General features: G+C 43.5%; 1 protein-coding gene across 2 annotated transcripts in view; it reads right to left on the reverse strand.

Annotated features, from left to right (window-relative positions):
* Window positions 1-12,905, reverse strand: part of LOC126100414 (protein I'm not dead yet-like) — a 241,891-nt gene extending 228,986 nt beyond the window's left edge. For both annotated transcript variants that reach the window (XM_049911009.1, XM_049911008.1), the window contains exon 1: window positions 12,774-12,905. In XM_049911009.1, the coding sequence (XP_049766966.1) occupies window positions 12,774-12,872 (99 nt within the window). In that variant the 5' untranslated portion in view covers window positions 12,873-12,905. The remainder of the gene's footprint in view (window positions 1-12,773) is intronic.
* Window positions 12,906-21,291: the final 8,386 nt, after the last annotated feature.

Below are 21,291 nucleotides of genomic sequence, written 5' to 3' on the forward strand. Positions count from 1 at the left end.
TCACCGTTGCCTTCTTCCGTCCTGTTATCAAAAGTGCATCTGCGTTCTGTGGATGACTGTGACGAGAGCTTGTGCAGTGTGATGTTGTGTTTGTTATGGATGCAGGAGACGGAGACGAAGAAACTTACTCCTGGAAAATACTCCCCTCGAAATGCAACAAAGAATCCATCAAGCTTACCATCCTCAGTGGAAAATTGGAAATTTGCGGTAAGGTCTTATGGGACCAAACTGCTGAGGTCATTGGTGCCTAACCCTACACACTACTTCATCTAACTTAAACTAACTTACGCTATGGACAACTCACACACCCATGCCGAGGGAGGACTCGAACCTCCGACATGGGAAGTCGCACGGACCGTGGCGAGGCGCGTGACAAGGCTACTCCGCGCGGCCCATCCTCACGAGGCCGACGTATCACCATCCATGGTGTCGCATACCTTTACTCCGCGAGGCACTGCTATCGGCATTGACATTTAATTCAGGACACTGACCCAAAGTCTGGTGAACGCGAACTTGACGCCACCACCTCTCCCACAGCAGTGGGATTCGTAATGGATGTGGGAGAAGCTTTGGGCTGCAGAAAACATTCCATGTAGAAAAAGGTGCTCACTCGCTGACTGACCGTGTGTTGCTGACACGAAATCCGACACTATTTGTGACTTCACAGTATGTTCAGTAATGAAGACAGGAAGGGAAACCCTCTCCAAACTTTTTTTTTTTTTTTGAGTCATCAGTTTCCTGACAGGTTTGATGCCAACTTTTTCATCTCGAGTAGTACTTGCATTTTACGTCCTCAAATATTTGTAGATTGTATTCCAAACTCTGTCTTCCCCTGCACTTTTTATCCTCTACAGCTCTCTCTAGTACCACAGAAGTTATTCGCTGATGTCTTAATAGATGTCCTAGCTCCCTGTTCCGTCTCCTCGTCACAGTTCTTCGTATGTTACTTTCTTCGCCGATTCTGCAGGGAACCTCCTCATTCATTATCTTATCATTTCACCTAATTTTGAACATACTTCTAGAGCACCACATGTCAGACGCTTCTATTCTCTTCTTTTCCGGTGATCCCACAGTCCATCATGATTCACTATCGTTGTTCACTACATATCTTTTTTTTTTATTTACTCGTCAAGTTCCGTAGCACCAAATTGAGGAGCAAATCTCCAAGGTCATGGAACGTGTCAGTACATGAAATTACAACATAAACGTAATAACAGATAAAAATAAATGTTCATGAACCTTAAAAAAGTCAGTCCGTAAGTTTAAGTAAACGCTATCAGCAATACAATAAAAATCAGCTTAATTTTTCAAGGAACTCCTCGACAGAATAGAAGGAATGACCCATGAGGAAACTCTTCAGTTTCGATTTGAAAGTGCGTGGATTACTGCTAAGATTTTTGAATTCGAATGGCAGCTTATTGAAAATGGATGCAGCAGTATACAGCACACCTATTTGCACAAGAGTTAAGGAAGTCCGATCCAAATGCAGGTTTGATTTCTTCCGAGAATTAACCGAGTGAAAGCTGCTTATTCTTGGGAATAAACTAATATGGTTCAAATGGCTCTGAGCACTATGGGACTCAACTGCTGTGGTCATAAGTCCCCTAGAACTTAGAACTACTTAAACCTAACTAACCTAAGGACAGCACACAACACCCAGCCATCACGAGGCAGAGAAAATCCCTGACCCCGCCGGGAATCGAACCCGGGAACCCGGGCGTGGGAAGCGAGAACGCTACCGCACGACCACGAGATGCGGGCTAAACTAATATTGGTAACAAGAAACGGCAATAAGGAATATACGTATTGAGAGGCCAATGTCAAAATACTGAGACTCGTGAACAGAGGTCGACAAGAGGTTCGTGAACTAACACCACTTATTGCCCGAACCGCCAGTTTCTGAGCCAAAAATATCCTTTTAAAATGAGAAGAGTTACCCCAAAATATAATACCATACGACAAAAGCGGATGAAAATAAGCAAAGTGGACTAATTTTCGTGTCGAACGATCACGCACTTCTGATACCACCCGAATAGTAAAAATGGCAGTATTAAGTCTTTGAACAAGATCCTGAACGTGAGCTTTCCACGACAGCTTATTATCTATCTGGACACCTAGAAATTTGAACTGTTCAGTTTCACTAATCATATGCCCATTGTGTGAAATTAAAACGTGAGGTTTTGTTGAATTGTGTGTTAGAAACTGTAAAAACTGAATCTTACTGTGATTTAGCGTTAGTTTATTTTTTACAAGCCATGAAATTAGGTCATGTACTGTGCTGCTTTCCAAACGTACAATTGTTTGTTGGATGTATTTCAATCTCTATCTTCCTCTATAGTTTTGCTCTACAGCTCCCTCTAGTACCGCTAAAATTATTACCTGATGTCTCAACACTGTTCCTCGACCTGTGGGCAAAGGTTAACGTCTATGACTAGTAATGAAAACGGTCTGAATCTCGGTACGAAACCTAGCCAGTGCTTAAATGCTATAACTTTTCTTAGGTGACTGTCTACGACTGTTCAATATTTTGAAAAAAAAGCATATTTGCGCCATCGGCTTATTTCTTCTCTACTGATTTCAGTTACAACAACCATCTTCACCGGAGAAAGGGTCAAAAATACGTTTTCGTCAAATACGACACAACCAAATGTAGAACATTTGGTTGTGTGAGAACATAACTCTCAGAGTAGTCTGTCCCAACAGAATCCATGTAAAGATGCTGTCAAATGGTTCAAATGGCTCTGAGCACTATAGGACTTAACTTCTGAGGTCATCAGTCCCCTAGAACTTAGAACTACTTAAACCTAACTAACCTAAGGACGTCACACACACCTATGCCCGAGGCAGGATTCGAACCTGTGACCGTAGCGGTCGCGCGGTTCCAGACTGTAGCGCCTAGAACCGCTCGGGCACCCCGGCCGGCTAAATATGCTGTCCATTAGCACAATAACAGTAATGCACACTTGCTGAGAACTTCACACTTAGTACAGTGAAGCGCCAAACAAACTGGTATAGGCATGCGTATTCAGGTACAGAGATATGTAAACAGGCAGAATATGGCGCTGCGGTCGGCAACGCCTATAAGACAACAAGAGTCTGGTGCAGTTGTTAGGTCGCTTAATGCTGCTGCAGTGGCAGATTACCAAGATTTAAGTGAGTTCGAACGTGGTATTGTAGTTGACGAGCGAGCGATGAGACACAGCATCTCTGAGATCTACAAGAACGGGACCAACGACGACTGAAGAGAACGTGACCGAAATGCAACCCTTCCGCAAATTGATGCAGATTTCAATTCTGGGCCATTGACAAGTGTCGGCGTGCAATCCATTCCACGAAACATCATCAATATGGGCTTCCGGAGCCGAAGGCCCACTCGTGTGCCCTTGATGACTGCACGAGACAAACCTACACGCCTCGCCTGAGGCCGTCAACACTGAAATTGGACTGTTGATGACTGGAAACATGTTGCCTGGTCGGACGAGTCTCGTTTCAAATTGTATCGAGCGTATGGACGTATACGGGTATAAAGACAGCCTCATGAATCTGTGGACCCTGCATGTCAGCAGGGGACTGTTCAAGCTGGTGGAGGTTCTGTGGGTGTATGCAGTTGGAATGACATGGGACCCCTGGTATGTCCATATACGACTCTGACAGGTGACACGTACGTAAGCATCCTGTCTGATCACCTGCATCCATTCATGTCTATTGTTTATTCCGACCTGCTTGGGCAATTCCTGTAGGACAGTGCGACACCCCACACGCCCATAATTGCTACAGAGTGACTCCAGGAACACTGTTCTGAGTTTCAACACTTCCGCTGGCCACCAAACTCCCCAGACATGAGTATTATTGAGCATATCTGAAATGCCTTGCAACGTTCTGTTCATAAGAGATGTCTACCCCCTCGTACCCTTACGGATTTATGGACAGCCCTGCAGGATTCGTGGTGTCAGTTCTCTCCAGCACTATTTCAGACATTAGTTCATGCCATGTCGCATTGCAGCACCTCTGCGCGCTCGCGGCGGCCCTACACGATATTCGGCAGATGTACCAGTTTCTTTCGCACTTCAGTGTAACTGGATTATGTTCAGACGGACACTATGACAGTTATGTATGTCCTACATTTCGCAGTATCGTGTTTGCTTCAAATAGCTCAAATGGCTCTAAGCACTATGGGACTTAACATCTGAGGTCATCAGTCCCCTAGACTTAGAACTACTTAAACCTAACTAACCTAAGGACATCACATACATCCATGCCCGAGGCAGGTTTCGAACCTGCGACCGTAGCAGCAGCGCGGTCCGGACTGAAGCGTCTAGAACCGCACGGTCACAGTGGTCTCGTGTTTGGTGAAAATGTATTTTTGAGCCAGTGTCGTATACTATTTTCCTCCTGTGAAGATGGTAGAGAACAAACATACAATTGTACAGCTGATGGCGAAAATAGGCTTTCTTCAAAATGTTTGAATTCTACATAAAAATGATCAGCATGGCGGCCGAAAACTTTCGGCCTTAGTCACCCTCGTTCCGCCAGCGACCTTGTCAAAGAGGGCAGAGGAGCGGACAGAGGTTCAGGGCACTCTCTCGCACCTGGGGTGGAAATTGCCGCTAAAAGGCAGAAGAATCAGCGACTATCAATGGAAGGAGGATGTAGAAAACAATGGAAACCACTGCATTAAAGAAATTGAAAGTGTAACCATAGGACATGCGGCATGTAATTGAAAAAGTATCGTCTTGATGTCTCCATTGGCAAAAGATTCTGAATTAGCCAGCCATTAGGATCTCCGAGCCTGTAATGCCACGGAGGAAGTGACGATAAGAAAATGATGGACCCACCACTAAGAAAAGTCTGACTTTCCCGAACGCAAGAGGAGACTCTTGAAAGAAATAACATTTGCCCCATTAACTCGCTTGCACAGCCAGTCTCCAAAGCTTTGTTCACAGAAATAGTGCTAAGTGAACAATGCGTCCACACTTCACTTTATATCGTGTAAATTATGAAAATTTCAAAGTTGTGAGAGTTGGTTTCTAATACACACGGTCCAATCACATTATTCAAAAATGGTTCAAATGGCCCTGAGCACTATGGGACTTAACATCTGAGGTCATCAGTCCCCTACACTTAGAACTACTTAAACCTAACTAACCTAAGGACATCACACACATCCATGCCCGAGGCAGGATTCGAACCTGGGACCGTAGCAGCAGTGCGGTTCCGGCCGGCTTCACATTATTCAATTAGTATAATTGTACATAACAACCCAATACCTAAATACATCAGTGGGTCCTAATTTCATATTATTTAACATTTCTGCAGCTTAATTTCTAACACTACAGGTATAATACTATTATTCCCTCACCACTACAGGGATCCCTAGTCTACTGTTATTCAGTTTATACGTGTATCTAAGTGCTAGTTGATTTTAACTTCCTCTACAACTGATATTATTGGAGTGCAACTTCGTTTATCCTATTGGTCTACACTACCTACAGTGCAGTTTCGTTTATCCTGTTGGTCTACACTACCTACAGCGTTACAGGTGTGCTAGCAATCTACAGACCCGTGTTATTGTTGGTCTTGCCCACCGAGCTAACCCCAGTGGGTGTGCCCTTGGCACTGGGCTGGCGGATGACTTCGTTTCGCTGCAGTACTAAAATAATATTTTTTTTTCCTTTTTAAATCTATAACTAACCTATTTCTAGTATCTACTGTCATAGTTGGTGCGTGTCACAGTCGGTTAGTATTGCACACGCCCCCCGCCCCCCCTAATCAAAGACATGGCGGATCCCAACCGTGAAGCAGCTGGCCAATTCCAGGTCCCAGCGGAACAGGGAAGGTGCACGGAGACTAAGTCGGGTATTGATTATTTAATGATTGTTCCTTAAAAATTCCCTAAGGACTTTTCTGGAAATTTCCTCTGAAAGTTTGTCCAGGATGTAAAATGTGTCTTCTTGCCTGAGCTGATGGTGCGTATCGTGTCCAATCACGTTAACGTGATCACCACCGATGTTCGTGCAGTAACCACTGACAGACAGCAGGTGGCAGCACTAGCAATGTAGGGTAAATAAATCGTGTCACATGAGAGAGAGAGGACTTAGGAGCAGTGAAGTCCTTGTCTTTATGCCGTAGCCGTTCAGGAGCTATTTATCTGACGCCCATAAGGGAATGATCGTTGGCTTTCGGGCCGTGGGTGGACCGGCAGGACAATGCAACTCGTCACACAGCTCGCCGTATGTAAACTGTTCACGTGCACTGTGATTAAAATATACCGTTCATGACAAAATGGCGCTACCCAAAATTGGCGCGAGGCAACTCTGGTGCACCACGGGCTATAGACGACAGGAGTGGACGGCTGCGGACACGTGTACGGCCGAATACACGAAACTGTAGAGCAACTGATATCTCAGATGAACCACTGAATGGGATACCAAGGGCTCATCAACGATCGTTCAGCGAACGTTGCTATGTATGGAACACCGCAGCAGGTACACCAGTTCAGACCGCTGTTCATCGGCTACGAAGGCCGAAATTGCGCGACAGCACCGCAACTGTTTGTTCAGTGAGTGCAGACAAGTGACCTTTTGAAACGAGTCACGTTTTATGTTTCATTGGTCAGATGGCCTTTGGTGTGTACGACGTGAAATGTCTCAAAGCAAACGCCCTGCATCAGTTGTCGCAAAGATCCACGCCGGAGGAGGGAGTGTTCTGGTTTGAGAGATGTTTTCCTGGCGTTCCTGGGTGATACAGTAGTTCTGGAAGGCACGGTGGATCTACAGTAGTATGTATCTATCCTTGCGGACCAAGTCCACTCTACGTGCAGTTGGTTTCCCGTCGTCACGATGGGATCTTCCAGGAGGAAAATGCAACTTGTCACAAAGCTCGGATTTTAGGTGCACGATTCTACGGGTGAGTTTACCGTACTCCCATGGCCATCAAAGTCACTGGACTTAAACACAGTGGGACCAACTCGACTGGGCTGTTCGCACCGAGGCTACTGAACCGAGAAACCTAGCGCAGCTGCCCACGACACTGGGGGCGGCATGGCTCCACATACCAGTCAGTGCCTTCCAGAACCTAATCGTCTCTTTTCCTGTACGTCTCGCAGCGGTCCACGCTGCAAAAGGCGGCTATTCAGGCTTTTGAAAAGTGGTCACGTTAATATCGCTGCACAGTGTTGTCAATTGCGCGTGAACTCGTTTAATTTTCAGATGACTGCTTTTAAAACGTCGTACTTTTCTGAAGTGCAATTTCTTGCAAGTTACGTGAAAGTGGCGTAGGTCTATTAAACACTAATGTGAACATATTACTGTTATAATACTGAAATCTTTAACTCACAAACGAGAGGGCGTGCACAACTAATGGCGACTAATGGCGAGATTGAAATGTACCGGTGGTTGGTTCAAATGGCTCTGAGCACTATGGGACTTAACGTCTGAGGTCATCAGTTCCCTAGAACTTAGAACTACTTAAACCTAACTAACCTAAGGACATCACACACATCCATGCCCTAGGCAAGATTCGAACCTGCGACCGTAGCGGTTGCGCGGTTCCAGACTGTAGCGCCTAGAGCCGCTCGGCCACTCCGGCCGGCTGCACCGGTGGTAGTCATACAGTTTTAATCATCATCATGAGAAAATAAAATAACGCAATTAATTTATCCTTATTTGCACGTAGGTGTCTGTAGTCCTGGGACGCTCTGAAATCCCCGCGCTACCCTACCGTAGAACGCCGCTAGAGGACACAAAAGAAAATGTCGCAGCCCAGTTACACTACTGGCCATTAAAATTGCTACACCAAGAAGAAATGCAGATGATAAACGGGTATTCATTGGACAGATATATCATACTAGAAATGACATGCGATTACATTTTCACGCAATTTGGGTGCATAGATCCTGAGAAATCACTACCCAGAACAACCACCTCTGGCCGTAATAACGTCCTTGATACGCCTGGGCATTGAGTCAAACAGAGCTTGGATGGCGTGTACAGGTACATCTGCCCACGCAACTTCAACACGATACCACATTTCATCAAGAGTAGTGACTGGAGTATTGTGACGAGCCAGTTGCTCGGCCACCATTGACCAGACGTTTTCAGTTGGTGAGAGATATGGAGATCTTTTCAAATGGCTCTGAGCACTATGGGACTTAACATCTGAGGTCACCAGTCCCCTAGACTCGGAAATACTTAAACCTAATCAACCTAAGGACATCACCACATCCATGCCCGAGGCAGAATTCGAACCTGCGACCGCAACGGTCGCGCGGTTCCAGACTGAAGGGCCTAGAACCGCTCGGCCACACCGGCCGACTAAAACTCATCATTTTCGTGACCACACTCCAGCCACCATTCGTGCAATACTGCCACTAAGTTTATTTCTTAACTTTTTTCACAATCAATACCCAAACTTATTTCGTATGAACTGTGATACATTTTGCCTGAATAAAATACGTACTCACAATAGTCACACAGGTTATGCTTGCGTTTCTTTCTCACAAACTGGAATTCTTTATTCTAGCGAAAAAAGGTAAGAAGTTAACCTCATAAATGAGACAGAAGATACAGCAAAAACCTGCAAGCGTTATGAGCTAAATGAAAAGCCTACCTCAGTAGTCGCTCCCTTGAAAATTAGAATTTTTGGTTTCCGAGGATTTATATTACTATTACCGTTGCAGATTCTTCCAGAAGCAGCATTCGTTATAATCAGTGCATCAGAACAGAAGCAATTTTATTGTTTTGCCTTGCCCTTGTTTCCACGGTCTTTACAATAATTTGAAGATTCGTACTGAGGGAGTCGAGACAAGAACACTCAGACAGTCAACATTCATTTAGAAAACATCGTTCTTGTGAAACACAACTAGCTCTTTATTCACATGAAGTTTTGAGTGCTATTGACAAGCGATTTCAGATCGATTCCGTATTTCTGGATTTCCGGAAGGCTTTTGACACTGTACCACACAAGCGGCTTTAAGTGAAATTACGTGCTTATGGAATATCGTCTCAATTATGTGACTGGATTTGTGATTTTCTGCCAGAGAGGTCAGAGTTCGTAGTAATTGACGGAAAGTCATCGAGTAAAACTGAAGTGATTTCTGGCGTCCCCCAACGTAGTGTTATAGGCTCTTTGCTGTTCCTTATTTATATAAACGATTTGGGAGACAATCAGAGCAGCCGTCTTTGGTTGTTTGTAGATGACGCTGTCGTTTAGCGACTAATAATGTCATCAGAAGGTCAAAACAAATTGCGAAACGATTTAGAAAAGATATCTGAATAGTGCGAAAATTGGCAGTTAATAACCCTTAATAGCGAAAAGTGTGAGATCATCCACATGAGTGCTGAAAGGAATTCGTTAAACTTCGGTTACACGATAAATCAGTCCAATTTAAAAGCCGTAAATTCAACTAAATACCTAGGTATTACAATTACGAACAACTGAAATTGGAAGGAACACATAGAAAACGTTGTGGGGGAAAGCTAACCAAAGACTGCGTTTTATTGGCAGGACACTTAGAAAATGTAACAGATCTACTAAGGAGACTGCGTACACTATGCTTGTCCGTCCTCTTTTAGAATACTGCTTCGCGGTGTGGGATCCTTACGATATAGGACTGACGGAGTACATCGAAAAAGTTCAAAGAAGGGCAGCACGTTTTGTATTATCGCTAAATGTAGGAGAAAGTGTCACTGAAATGATACAGGATTTGGGCTGGACATGATTGAAAGAAAGGCGTTTTTCGTTGCGACGGAATCTTCTCACGAAATTCCAATCATCACCTTTCTCCTCCGAATGCGAAAATATTTTGTTGACACCGATCCACATAGGGAGAAACAATCACCACGATAAAACAAGGGAAATCAGAGCTCATACGGAAAGATGTAGGTGTTCGTTCTTTCCATCTAAAACTTGTAACAATAAATACGGCAAGAAGAGCAATAATGAGAATCTCTTCTAATGCGATAGGCAATGGCAGTATCGGTATAACCATGATTAGGAATGTTGCCGATATCTTAGTACCTGTCTTAACTGACATATTTAATTTTTCCCTCGTGAACGAAATATACCCCACTGCATGGAAAATAAGGATAATTCGACCCATCCCTAAGGTCGAAAACCCGCAACTGCCTAGTGATTACCGACCAATTAGCATACTGCCTGCTGTTTCCAAAGCACTTGAATATATTGTTCATGATCAAATCACTGAACACCTACATGAATTCAGCCTATATGACAAATTTCAATCCGGTTTCCGTAAACTTCACAGCACATACACTGCTCTAATTAAAGTGACTGATGACCTGAAATATGCCATCGACAACCGAAAGGCAACAATATTGACGCTACTGGACTTCAGCAAAGCTTTTGACACTGTTAACTTTGACATATTGCTCAGAAAAATGCAACAGCTTAATTTCTCAGATAGTGCAATGATATGGTTTGAAAGCTACTTAAAAGACAGACAGCAATGTGTTGTCTGCGTAAATGAAAAATCTTCCTGGAAACGTGTCTCCTCGGAAGTGCCACAAGGATCAGTCTTAGGACCACTTTTGTTTTCTTTATATGTCAACGATATTTCGTCGGTTCTGTCCTCCTATAAATATCATTTCTATGCCGACGACCTCCAGCTCTACATAAGCGTCAGATCTGAAGATGTAAACACTGCAATCGCTCAGATGAATGATGATCTGTCTTTAGTAGTGACATGGGCGAAAAAACTGGGGCTTAAACTAAATGCAAAAAAGACGCAGGTAATCTTAATAGCCCATCAGAAATTAGTAAGTTCAGATTTCCGCGAACAGCTAGTTCCTATTCTGCTCGACGGTACTCCAATACCAAATCAGAAGACAGTTAAGAACTTGGGTGTAACTCTGGATGAGCATCTCAATACAGTCGCAGTGTGCCGGAAGTGCTTGTCTCTATGCTCTCAAAAAGTTTCGGAACATATTTCCACAGGACTTGAAACGCCAGCTCGTGCAAGCACTCGTTCTATCGAACCTCCACTATTGTGATGTAATTCAACAAGGCATGAGTAGTGAAAACAAAAGACGGCTAGAACTAACCATGAATTCCTGTGTGCGTTACACCTGCAACATTCGTCGATATGATCATGTTAGTGCTTCATACTCCGAGCTAGGGTGGCTGCGGCCGGACAAATTGCGTGACTACCACACTCTATGTCTATTTCACCGACTCCTCGTCGCGCAAGTACCCCAGTACCTTGCTTCAGAGATTAAAAAACTGTCATGCCATCATAATCGAAACACGAGGTCACTCTTATTTGGTATCCTAACTGTGCCCACTCACAAAACAAAAACTTTTGCAAACTCCTTCTCAGTTGCCGCTGTCCGCCTCTGGATCAAATTGCCCCTTACCTTGCGCAAAATCCAATCCCTGCTGCTTTTAAGAAGAAGTTGAAGCATTTCCTACTATCATCCTCATAACGTTCTCCACAAAATTAATGTACAAGGCCAATCCTCTCATCTGTCAAATAGCAAATCTAGCGTCTCCTATCTTGCTCCTGAGATGCCTTCGTCTTCATCTATCTCTATCAGCCACGCAATCTTCTTTTCCTTTATATTTCCTTAATTATGTTTCATCATGTCTCCATTCTTCTCCTCCCTTCGCCATCAGTCGCCCTCATATTCCCTGCTGCTAGCACTCCTATTTAAAATCCGTCTCTTCAGTAATGTCTAATTATAACTGTACTTATGATCTACGAATATAAACTCTATATGTATGTATTTGCTGCGAATACATAGAAAGAAAGATCCCTTATCCTTTAGCTACAAAATAGCAGGTCAGCAACTGGAAGCAGTTAATGCCATAAATTATCTAGGAGTACGCATTAGGAGTCATTTAAAATGGAATGATCATATAAAGTTGATCGTCGGTAAAGCAGATGCCAGACTGAGATTCATTGGAAAAATCCTAAGGAAATGCAATCTGAAAACAAAGGAAGCAGGTTACAGTACGCTTGTTCGCCCGCTGCTTGAATACTGCTCAGCAGTGTGAGATCCGTACCAGATAGGGTTGATAGAAGAGATAGAGAAGATCCAGTGGAGAGCAGCGCGCTTCGTTACAGGATCATTTAGTAATCGCGAAAGCGTTACGGAGTTGATGGATAAACTCCAGTGGAAGACTCTACAGGAGAGACGCTCAGTAGCTCGGTACGGGCTTTTGTTGAAGTTTCGAGAACATACCTTCACCGAAGAGTTAAGCAGTATATTGCTCCCTCCTACGTATGTCTCGCGAAGAGACCATGAGGATAAAATCAGAGAGATTAGAGCCCACGCAGAGGCATACCGACAATCCTTCTTTCCACGAACAATACGAGACTGGAATAGAAGGGAGAACCGATAGAGGTACTCAGAGTACCCTCCGCCACACACCGTCAGGTGGCTTGCGGAGTATGGATGTAAATGTAGATGTATTTTTCCAGGTGTGCCTTTGTACTAGATGTAGTTTAACATGCCTACTAAAACATATCAATGTAAAATAAGTAGAACGCGTGGTTAGATGTAAGAGAGGGCCTGGTGGCCCTAATCTGGCCAGGTTAAATAAATCAATAAATAAATATAATAAATACGAGATTGGAATAATAGAGAATTGTGAAGGTCTTTCGATGAAACCTCTGCCAGGCACTTAAATGTGATTTGCAGAGTATCCATGTAAATGTAGATGCCACGAATAGCTCACGTGTACATTTAGCGAGCAGTTTCTGCGAGAACGCGGGAGAAAGTGGTTGGCGGCCGGCGGACGGCAGCGGTACTCACGGAGTAGGGGGAGACGGCCAGAGGCAGCAGCGCCAGCGGCCACACGAGCACGATGATGGAGCGCCAGCGCGCCGACAGCCAACCCAGCAGCGGTCTCATTGCGGCAGCGGCGGCGCAGGCGGAGGACTGACTGATCGGACGCCTGTCCGCGGAGAAACGGAACTACCGCTACGGCAGCTCCAGCCCCCACCACAGCCCCCCTCTCCCCTCCCCACTCCACACCAACCGCGGGCACCTGTACTGCCTGGCGGCAACCGGCCACTAGCCGCTGCCCGCATACCACACCGGCGAATCACATTGTTGCACCAGAGGGCTGATATCCAGGGTGACAGCTGTCAGCGGTCTGGACAGGCTACGTGTGTCTCAATCAGACGTGACAGGTCTCCACAGAACGTCCCATTTTTCCGATTCACGACACATAATTTATTATTTTATTTTTTTACTTTTTAAATTTCATCAATATTTTATAGCTGTGAACGTGACTGTATCCAATACGCAGAAAGTATGAATAATAACGTCTTCAGTAACAATTTTTTGTGTTTTCATCAACCACACGATGCATTTCGGATCCTTTGGGCCCATCGTATGATGCACTCCATTACTTACAGACCAAATATTACGAAGCGCAATAATTAGGCTGTAATAACTATCCCTACCCCCGCACCCCCCAAGAACCATGGACCTTGCCGTTGGTGGGGAGGCTTACGTGCCTCAACGATACAGATAGCCGTACCGTAGGTGCAACCACAACGGAAGGATATCTGTTGAGAGGCCAGACAAACGTGTGGTTCCTGAAGAGGGGCAGCAGCCTTTTCAATAGTTGCAGGGGCAACAGTCTGGATGATTGACTGATCTGGTCTTGTAACACTAACGAAAATGGCCTTGCTGTTCTGGTACTGCGAACGGCTGAAAGCAAGGGGAAACTAAAGCCGTAATTTTTCCCGAGGGCGTGCAGCTTTACTGTACGAGGTGCATTCAAGTTCTAAGGCCACCGATTTTTTTTCTAATTAACTACTCACCGGAAATCGATGAAACTAGCGTTACTTCTCGACGTAGTCGCCCTGCAGACGTACACATTTTTCACAACGCTGACGCCATGATTCCATGGCAGCGGCGAAGGCTTCTTTAGGAGTCTGTTTTGACCACTGGAAAATCGCTGAGGCAATAGCAGCACGGCTGGTGAATGTGCGGCCACGGAGAGTGTCTTTCATTGTTGGAAAAAGCCAAAAGTCACTAGGAGCCAGGTCAGGTGAGTAGGGAGCATGAGGAATCACTTCAAAGTTGTTATCACGAAGAAACTGTTGCGTAACGTTAGCTCGATGTGCGGGTGCGTTGTCTTGGTGAAACTGCACACGCGCAGCCTTTCCCGGACGTATTTTGTTGCAGTGCAGGAAGGAATTTGTTCTTCAAAACATTTTCGTAGGATGCACCTGTTACCGTAGTGCCCTTTGGAACGCAATGGGTAAGGATTACGCCCTCGCTGTCCCAGAACATGGACACCATCATTTTTTCAGCACTGGCGGTTACCCGAAATTTTTTTGGTGGCGATGAATCTGTGTGCTTCCATTGAGCTGACTGGCGCTTTGTTTCTGGATTGAAAAATCGCGTCCACGTCTCATCCATTGTCACAACCGACAAAAAGAAAGTCCCATTCATGCTGTCGTTGCGCGTCAACATTGCTTGGCAACATGATACACGGGCAGCCATGTGGTCGTCTGTCAGCATTCGTGGCACCCACCTGGATGACACTTTTCGCATTTTCAGGTCATCATGCAGGATTGTGTGCACAGAACCCACAGAAATGCCAACTCTGGAGGCGATCTGTTCAACAGTCATTCGGCGATCCCCCAAAACAATTCTCTCCACTTTCTCGATCATGTCGTCAGACCGGCTTGTGCGAGCCCGAGGTTATTTCGGTTTGTTGTCACACGATGTTCTGCCTTCATTAAACTGTTGCACCCACGAACGCAATTTCGACACATCCATAACTCCCATCACCACATGTCTCCTTCAACTGTCGATGAATTTCAATTGGTTTCACACCACGTAAATTCAGAAAACGAATGATAGCACACTGTCCAAGTAAGGGAAACGTCGCCATTTTAAGTATTTAAAACAGTTCTCATTCTCGCCGCTGGCGGTAAAATTCCATCTGCCGTATGGTGCTGCCATCTGTGGGACGTATTGACAATGAACACGGCCTCATTTTAAAACAATGCGCATGTTTCTATCTCTTTCCAGTCCGGAGCAAAAAAAATCGGAGGCCTTAGAACTTGAATGCACCTCGTATGATTAAAAGATGATGGCGTCCTCTTGGGTAAAATATTCCAGAGGTAAAATAGTCCCCCATTCAGATCTCCGGGCGGGGACTACTCAGGAGGACATTGTTATCAGGAGAAAGAAAACTGGCGTTCTACGGATCGGAGCGTGGAATGTCAGATCACTTAATCAGGCAGGTAGGTTAGAAAATTTAAAAAGGGAAATGGCTTGGTTAAAGTTAGATATAGTGGGAATTAGTGAAGTTCGGTGGCAGGAGGAACAAGACTTTTGATCAGGTGAATACAGGATTACAAATACACAATCAAATCGGGGTAATGCAGAAGTAGGTTTAATAATGAATAAAAAAATAGGAGTGCGGGTAAGCTACTACAAACAGCATAGTGAACGCATTATTGTGGCCAAGATAGACACGAAGCCCACGCCTACTACAGTAGTACAATTTTATATGCCAACTAGCTCTGCAGATGACGAAGAAATTGATGAAATGTATGATGAGGTAAAAGAAATTATTCAGGTAGTGAAGGGAGACGAAAATTTAATAGTCGTGGGTGACCGGAATTCAACAGTAGGAAAAGGGAGAGAAGGAAACGTAGTAGGTGAATATGGATTGGGGCTAAGAAATGAAAGAGGATGCTGCGTGGTAGAATTTTGCGCAGAGCATAACTTAATCATAGCTAACACTTGGTTCAAAAATCAAGAAAGAAGGTTGTATACATGGAAGAACTCTGGAGATACTAAAAGGTATCAGATAGATTATATAATGGTAAGACAGAGATTTAGGAACCAGGTTTTAAATTGTAAGACATTTCCAGGGGCAGATGTGGACTCTGACCACAATCTATTGGTTATGAACTGTAGATTAAAACTGAAGAAACTGCAAAAAGGTGGGAATTTGAGGAGATGGGACCTGGATAAACTGACTAAACCAGAGGTTGTACAGAGTTTCCAGGAGAGCATAAGGGAACAATTGACAGGAATTGGGGAAGAAATACAGTAGAAGAAGAATGGATAGCTTTGAGGGATGAAATAGTGAAGGCAGCAGAGGATCAAATAGGTAACAAGACGAGGGCTAGTAGAAAACCTTGGGTAACAGAAGAAATATTGAATTTAATTGACGAAAGGAGAAAATATAAAAATGCAGTAAATGAAGCAGGCAAAAAGGAATACAAACGTCTCAAAAATGATATTGACATTAAGTGCAAAATGGCTAAACAGGAATGGCTAGAGGACAAATGTAAGGATGTAGAGGCTTATCTCACTAGGGGTAAGATAGATACTGCCTACAGGAAAATTAAAGAGACCTTTGGAGAAAAGTGAACCACTTGCATGAATATCAAGAGCTCAGATGGAAACCCAGTTCTAAGCAAAGAAGGGAAAGCAGTAAGGTGGAAGGAGTATATAGCGGGTCTATACAGGGCGATGTTCTTGAGGACAATATTTTGGAAATGGAAGAGGATGTAGATGAAGATGAAATGGGAGATATGATACTGCGTGAAGAGTTTGACAGAGCACTGCAAGACCTGAGTCGAAACAAGACCCCGGGAACAGACAACATTCCATTAGAACTACTGATAGCCTTGGGAGAGCCAGTCCTGACAAAACTCTACCATCTGGTGAGCAAGATGGATGAGACAGGCGAAATTCACTCAGACTTCAAGAAGAATGTAATAATTCTAATCCCAAAGTAAGCAGGTGTTGACAGATGTGAAAATTACCGAGCTATCAGTTTAACAAGTCACAACTGCAAAATACTAACACGAATTCTTTACAGACAAATGAAAAAACTGGTAGAAGCCGACCTCGGGGAAGATCAGTTTGGATTCCGTAGAAATGTGGGAACACGTGAGGCAATACTGACCCTACGACTTACCTTAGAAGAAAGATCAAGGAAAGGCAAACCTACGTTTCTAGCATTTGTAGATTTAGAGAAATCTTTTGACAATGTTGACAGGAATACTCTCTTTCAAATTCTGAAGATGGCAGGGGTAAAATACAAGGAGCGAAAGGCTATTTACAATTTGTATAGAAACCAGATGGCAATTATAAGAGTCGGTGGGCACGAAAGGGAAGCAGTGGTTGGGAAGGGGTGAGACAGGGTTGTAGCCTGTCCCCGGTGTTATTCAGTCTGTATATTGAGCAAGTAGTAAAGGAAACAAAAGAAAAATTCGGAGTAGGTATTAAAATCCATGGAGAAGTAATAAAAACTTTGAGGTTTGCCGATGACATTGTAATTCTGTCAGAAACAGCAAAGGACTTGGAAGAGCAGTTGAACGGAATGGATAGCGTCTTGAAGGGAGGATATAAGATGAAGATCAACAAAAGCAAAACGAGGATAATGGAATGTAGTCGAATTAAGTCGAGTTATGCTGAGGGAATTAGATTAGGAAATGAGACACTTAAAGTAGTAAAGGAGTTTTGCTATTTGGGGAGCAAAATAACTGATGATGGTCAAAGTAGAGAGGATATAAAATGTAGACTGGCAATGGCGAGGAAAGCATTTCTGAAGAAGAGAAATTTGTTAACATCGAGTATAGATTTAAGTGTCAGGAAGTCGTTTCTGAAAGCATTTGTATGGAGTGTAGCCATGTATGGAAGCGAAACTTGGACGATAAATAGTTTGGACAAGAAAGGAATAGAAGCTTTCGAAATGTGGTGCTACAGAAGAACGCTGAAGATTAGATGGGTAGATCAGAAGACCACAACAACAGCAACATATTACGAAGCACAATAATGAGGTTGTTATAACTATCCCTTAGGTTAAAAAATTAAAATATACAGTAAGAGCAAATCCGTTATATTTGCAGATAAATTGTACTTATCTTGCAAATTTGGTCTCAGTGTCAGGCCTGGTTCCTTTTTTCCTCTATAACCTACTGAAAATATTTTGTTCAGGGTCGTTTAAATGACAAGTCGCTGAAACATTATGTCGCTGTTAACCATTTTTGTCTTTTATTTGCGTGTTATTGAAACATAATATACGTTGTGCAATACATTTGAGCCATACAGAAACATAGTCAGAGAACAACATGCACCAAACTCAGTACATCCTAAAACCACACTGGCGCCAAAAATGGTGCCCAAAATTTGTGTATATATTACGAACTCATCTTCCAGTATCTACTAGAACACGATACAGTCCAAATTAGTGTGAACATGACGGTCTTGATTGATTATTTTTCAGATTTATATCTTGTTTTCTGAAAATAATTATTTTTGGGAAGACTTATAGCCTTAATGGTTAATAACAAAGGTACAAATTTAGGCAATATGAAAAATAGTAGCTTCCTGTTTTTTTATAAAATGTTTTAATTATCGATAGTAAAATTAGAAAAATTATAACTAGAGATATAAATTTTGGTTACGTAAAAACTGAAGCATAATTATATTGTATTTACTGTAAATTAGTTTTTTGATCATTTAAGTTGACTATCGTGATTACTAATTTTCATGGTATATTATCAATATTACGAAATGGATCGATATGAATAGTATTATCAGAAAAATAGTCTTGGTTATCAAATATGTTCAAAGATATCTTCTGATGAGGAATATATAATTTAAATAAGAAAATTAACACAAATATGGCCAAAATTATACGGAATCGAACATTTAGAGTAACATGTGAAGGTTTCCAGGAGACCAAGTTCATTACAATCGTCGGATGTAAGTCATACATTATTTACTTCTCTTCTTGAGTGAGGTGACGCAAAGTGGCTGTTTCTGTTGTGAGAAGTTTACGCTTTAGGTTTTGTGTTAGGCAAATCAAATTACGGAAAATGTGATGAGAATCAGTGAAAAACTTGCCGAATATTCGAAGAACATTTTTAACGTTTTAATGGCAGTAGACGTAGGGTTATCCATTCAAAAGACTTCACAGCTTATTGTAATTTAATATGAGACGAGATAATCTGTGGACATCTGATGTAAACTACATCTATGAAGTGGTTTGAACTATACAAGCAAGTTTGCACCTTAATTAATGTGTTGTATGATGATCATCTTTGGTCATCTCATCTTGAACTACATCTGTGAAGTATTCTGAAACACACACATCAAAAAAAGTTGTGCATCACCTCGGTTCCGAGTGTCCCGGAGCCTGTACAGAAAATTTGAATAGAGATCAACATGAACATCATTTCCACCCTTTCTATTGCTCGTGAAAACCACACATTGCATGTTGTACCACCATACAGTGAGACCTTCAGAGCTATTGGTCCAGATTGCTGTACTCACCGGTACCTCTAACACCCAGTAGAACGTCCTCTTGCATTCATGCACACCTGTATTCGTCGTGGCATACTATCAACAAATTCATCAAGGCACTGGTGGTCCAGATTGTCCCACTCCTCAACAGCGGTCAGGCGTAGATCCCTCAGAGCGGTTGGTGGGTCACGCCGTCCATAAACAGTCCTTTTCAATCAATCCCAGGCATATTCGATAGCGTTCATGTCTGGAGAATATGCTGGCCACTCTAGTCGAGCGATGTCTTTATCCTGAAGAAAGTCATTCACAAGATGTTCACCACAATGGGGGCGCGAATTGTCGTCCATGAAGACAAATGCTTCGCGAATATACTGCAGATATGGTTGCAGTATCGGTTGGATGATGGCATTCACGTATCGTGCAGCCGTTACGGAGCCTTCCATGACCACCAGCGGCGTACGTCGGTCCCACATGATGCCACCCCATAACGTCAGGGAACCTTCACCTTGCTACACTCGCTGGAAGTGTGCCTAAGGCGTTCAGCCTGACCGGGTTGCCTCCAAACACTCGGAGAATTGTCTGGTCGAAGACATATGCAACACTCATCGGTGAGGAGAACGTGACGGCAATCCTGAGCGGTAAATTTGGCATGTTGTTGGGTCCATCTTTACCGCGCTGCATGGTGTCGTGGTTGCAAAGATGGACCTCGCCATGGACGTTGGGAGTGAGGTTGCGCATCATGCAGCCTATTGCGCGCAGTTTGAGTCATAACACGACGTCCTATGGCTGCACGAAAAGCGTTATTCAACAAGGTAGTGTTGCTGTCAGGGTTCTTCTGAGCCATGATCCGTAGGTAGCGGCTATCCACTGCAGTAGTAGACCTTGGGCAGCCTGAGCGAGCCATGTCATCGACAGTTTCTGTCTCTCTGTATCTCCTCCATATCTGAGCAACATCGCTTTGGTTCACTTCGAGACGCCTGGACACTTCCCTTGTTGAGAGCCCTTCCTGGCACAAAGTAAAAATGCGGATGCGATCGAACCGCGGTATTGACCGTCTAGGCATGGCTTAACTACAGTCAACATGAGCCGTGTACCTCCTCCCTGGTGGAATGACTGGAACTGATCGGCTGTCGGACCCCCTCCGTCTAATAAGCACTGCTCGTGCATAGTTGTTTACGCCTTTGGGCGTGTTTAATGACATCTCTGAACAGTCAAAGGAACTGAGTCTGTGATACATTATCCACAGTCAACGTCTGTCTTCAGGAGTTCTGGGAACTGGTGTGATGCAAAACTTTTTTTGATGTGTGTATATGAATAAGTGTGTTCCTTGACTGACATGTTGTGTGACGAAGTGCTTTAATAAGTATAAACAAGTGTGTGCCATGACTGACACGTTGTGTGTTAATCATCTCCAGTCATCTCACGTTAAAACTGTGTCTGTGTTAAGTTTTCTGAAATGTACAACATGTGAGTGTCTCGAGCGACGTGTTGTGTGATGATGTGTTTTAATAAGTAAAACAAGTGTCCGCAGTGAGTGAGACATTGTGTGATGATCATCATTGGTCATCTAATGTTAAATCACAACTGCGAGGTATTCTGGAATGTTGAAACAAATGTGTCGTGAGTGATGTGTTGTGTGATGAAATGTTTTGATAAGTACACACAAGTGTGTGCCATGAGTTACAAACTGTGTCATGATCATCTTCGGTCATCTCACGTTAAAACTGTGTCTGTGTTAAGTATTCTGAAATGTACAAACAAGTATGTGTCTCGAGTGACGTGTTGCTGATGATGTCTTTTGATAAGTAAAACAAATGTGTGGCATGAGTGACATGTTGTGTGATGATCATCTTTGATCATCTCACGTTAAACTACATCTGTGAAGTATTCCGAAATGTACAATGAAGTGTATGCCTTAAGTGACATGTTGTGTGATGAAGTGTTTTGATAAATATAGACAAGTGTGTGCCTTTAGTGACATATTGTCTGATGAAGTGTTTTGATAAGTATAAATAAGTGTGTGACACGTGTGGCA

Source organism: Schistocerca cancellata, chromosome 9 (genome assembly GCF_023864275.1).
Source record: "Schistocerca cancellata isolate TAMUIC-IGC-003103 chromosome 9, iqSchCanc2.1, whole genome shotgun sequence".
NCBI classification, from domain to species: Eukaryota; Metazoa; Arthropoda; class Insecta; order Orthoptera; family Acrididae; genus Schistocerca; species Schistocerca cancellata.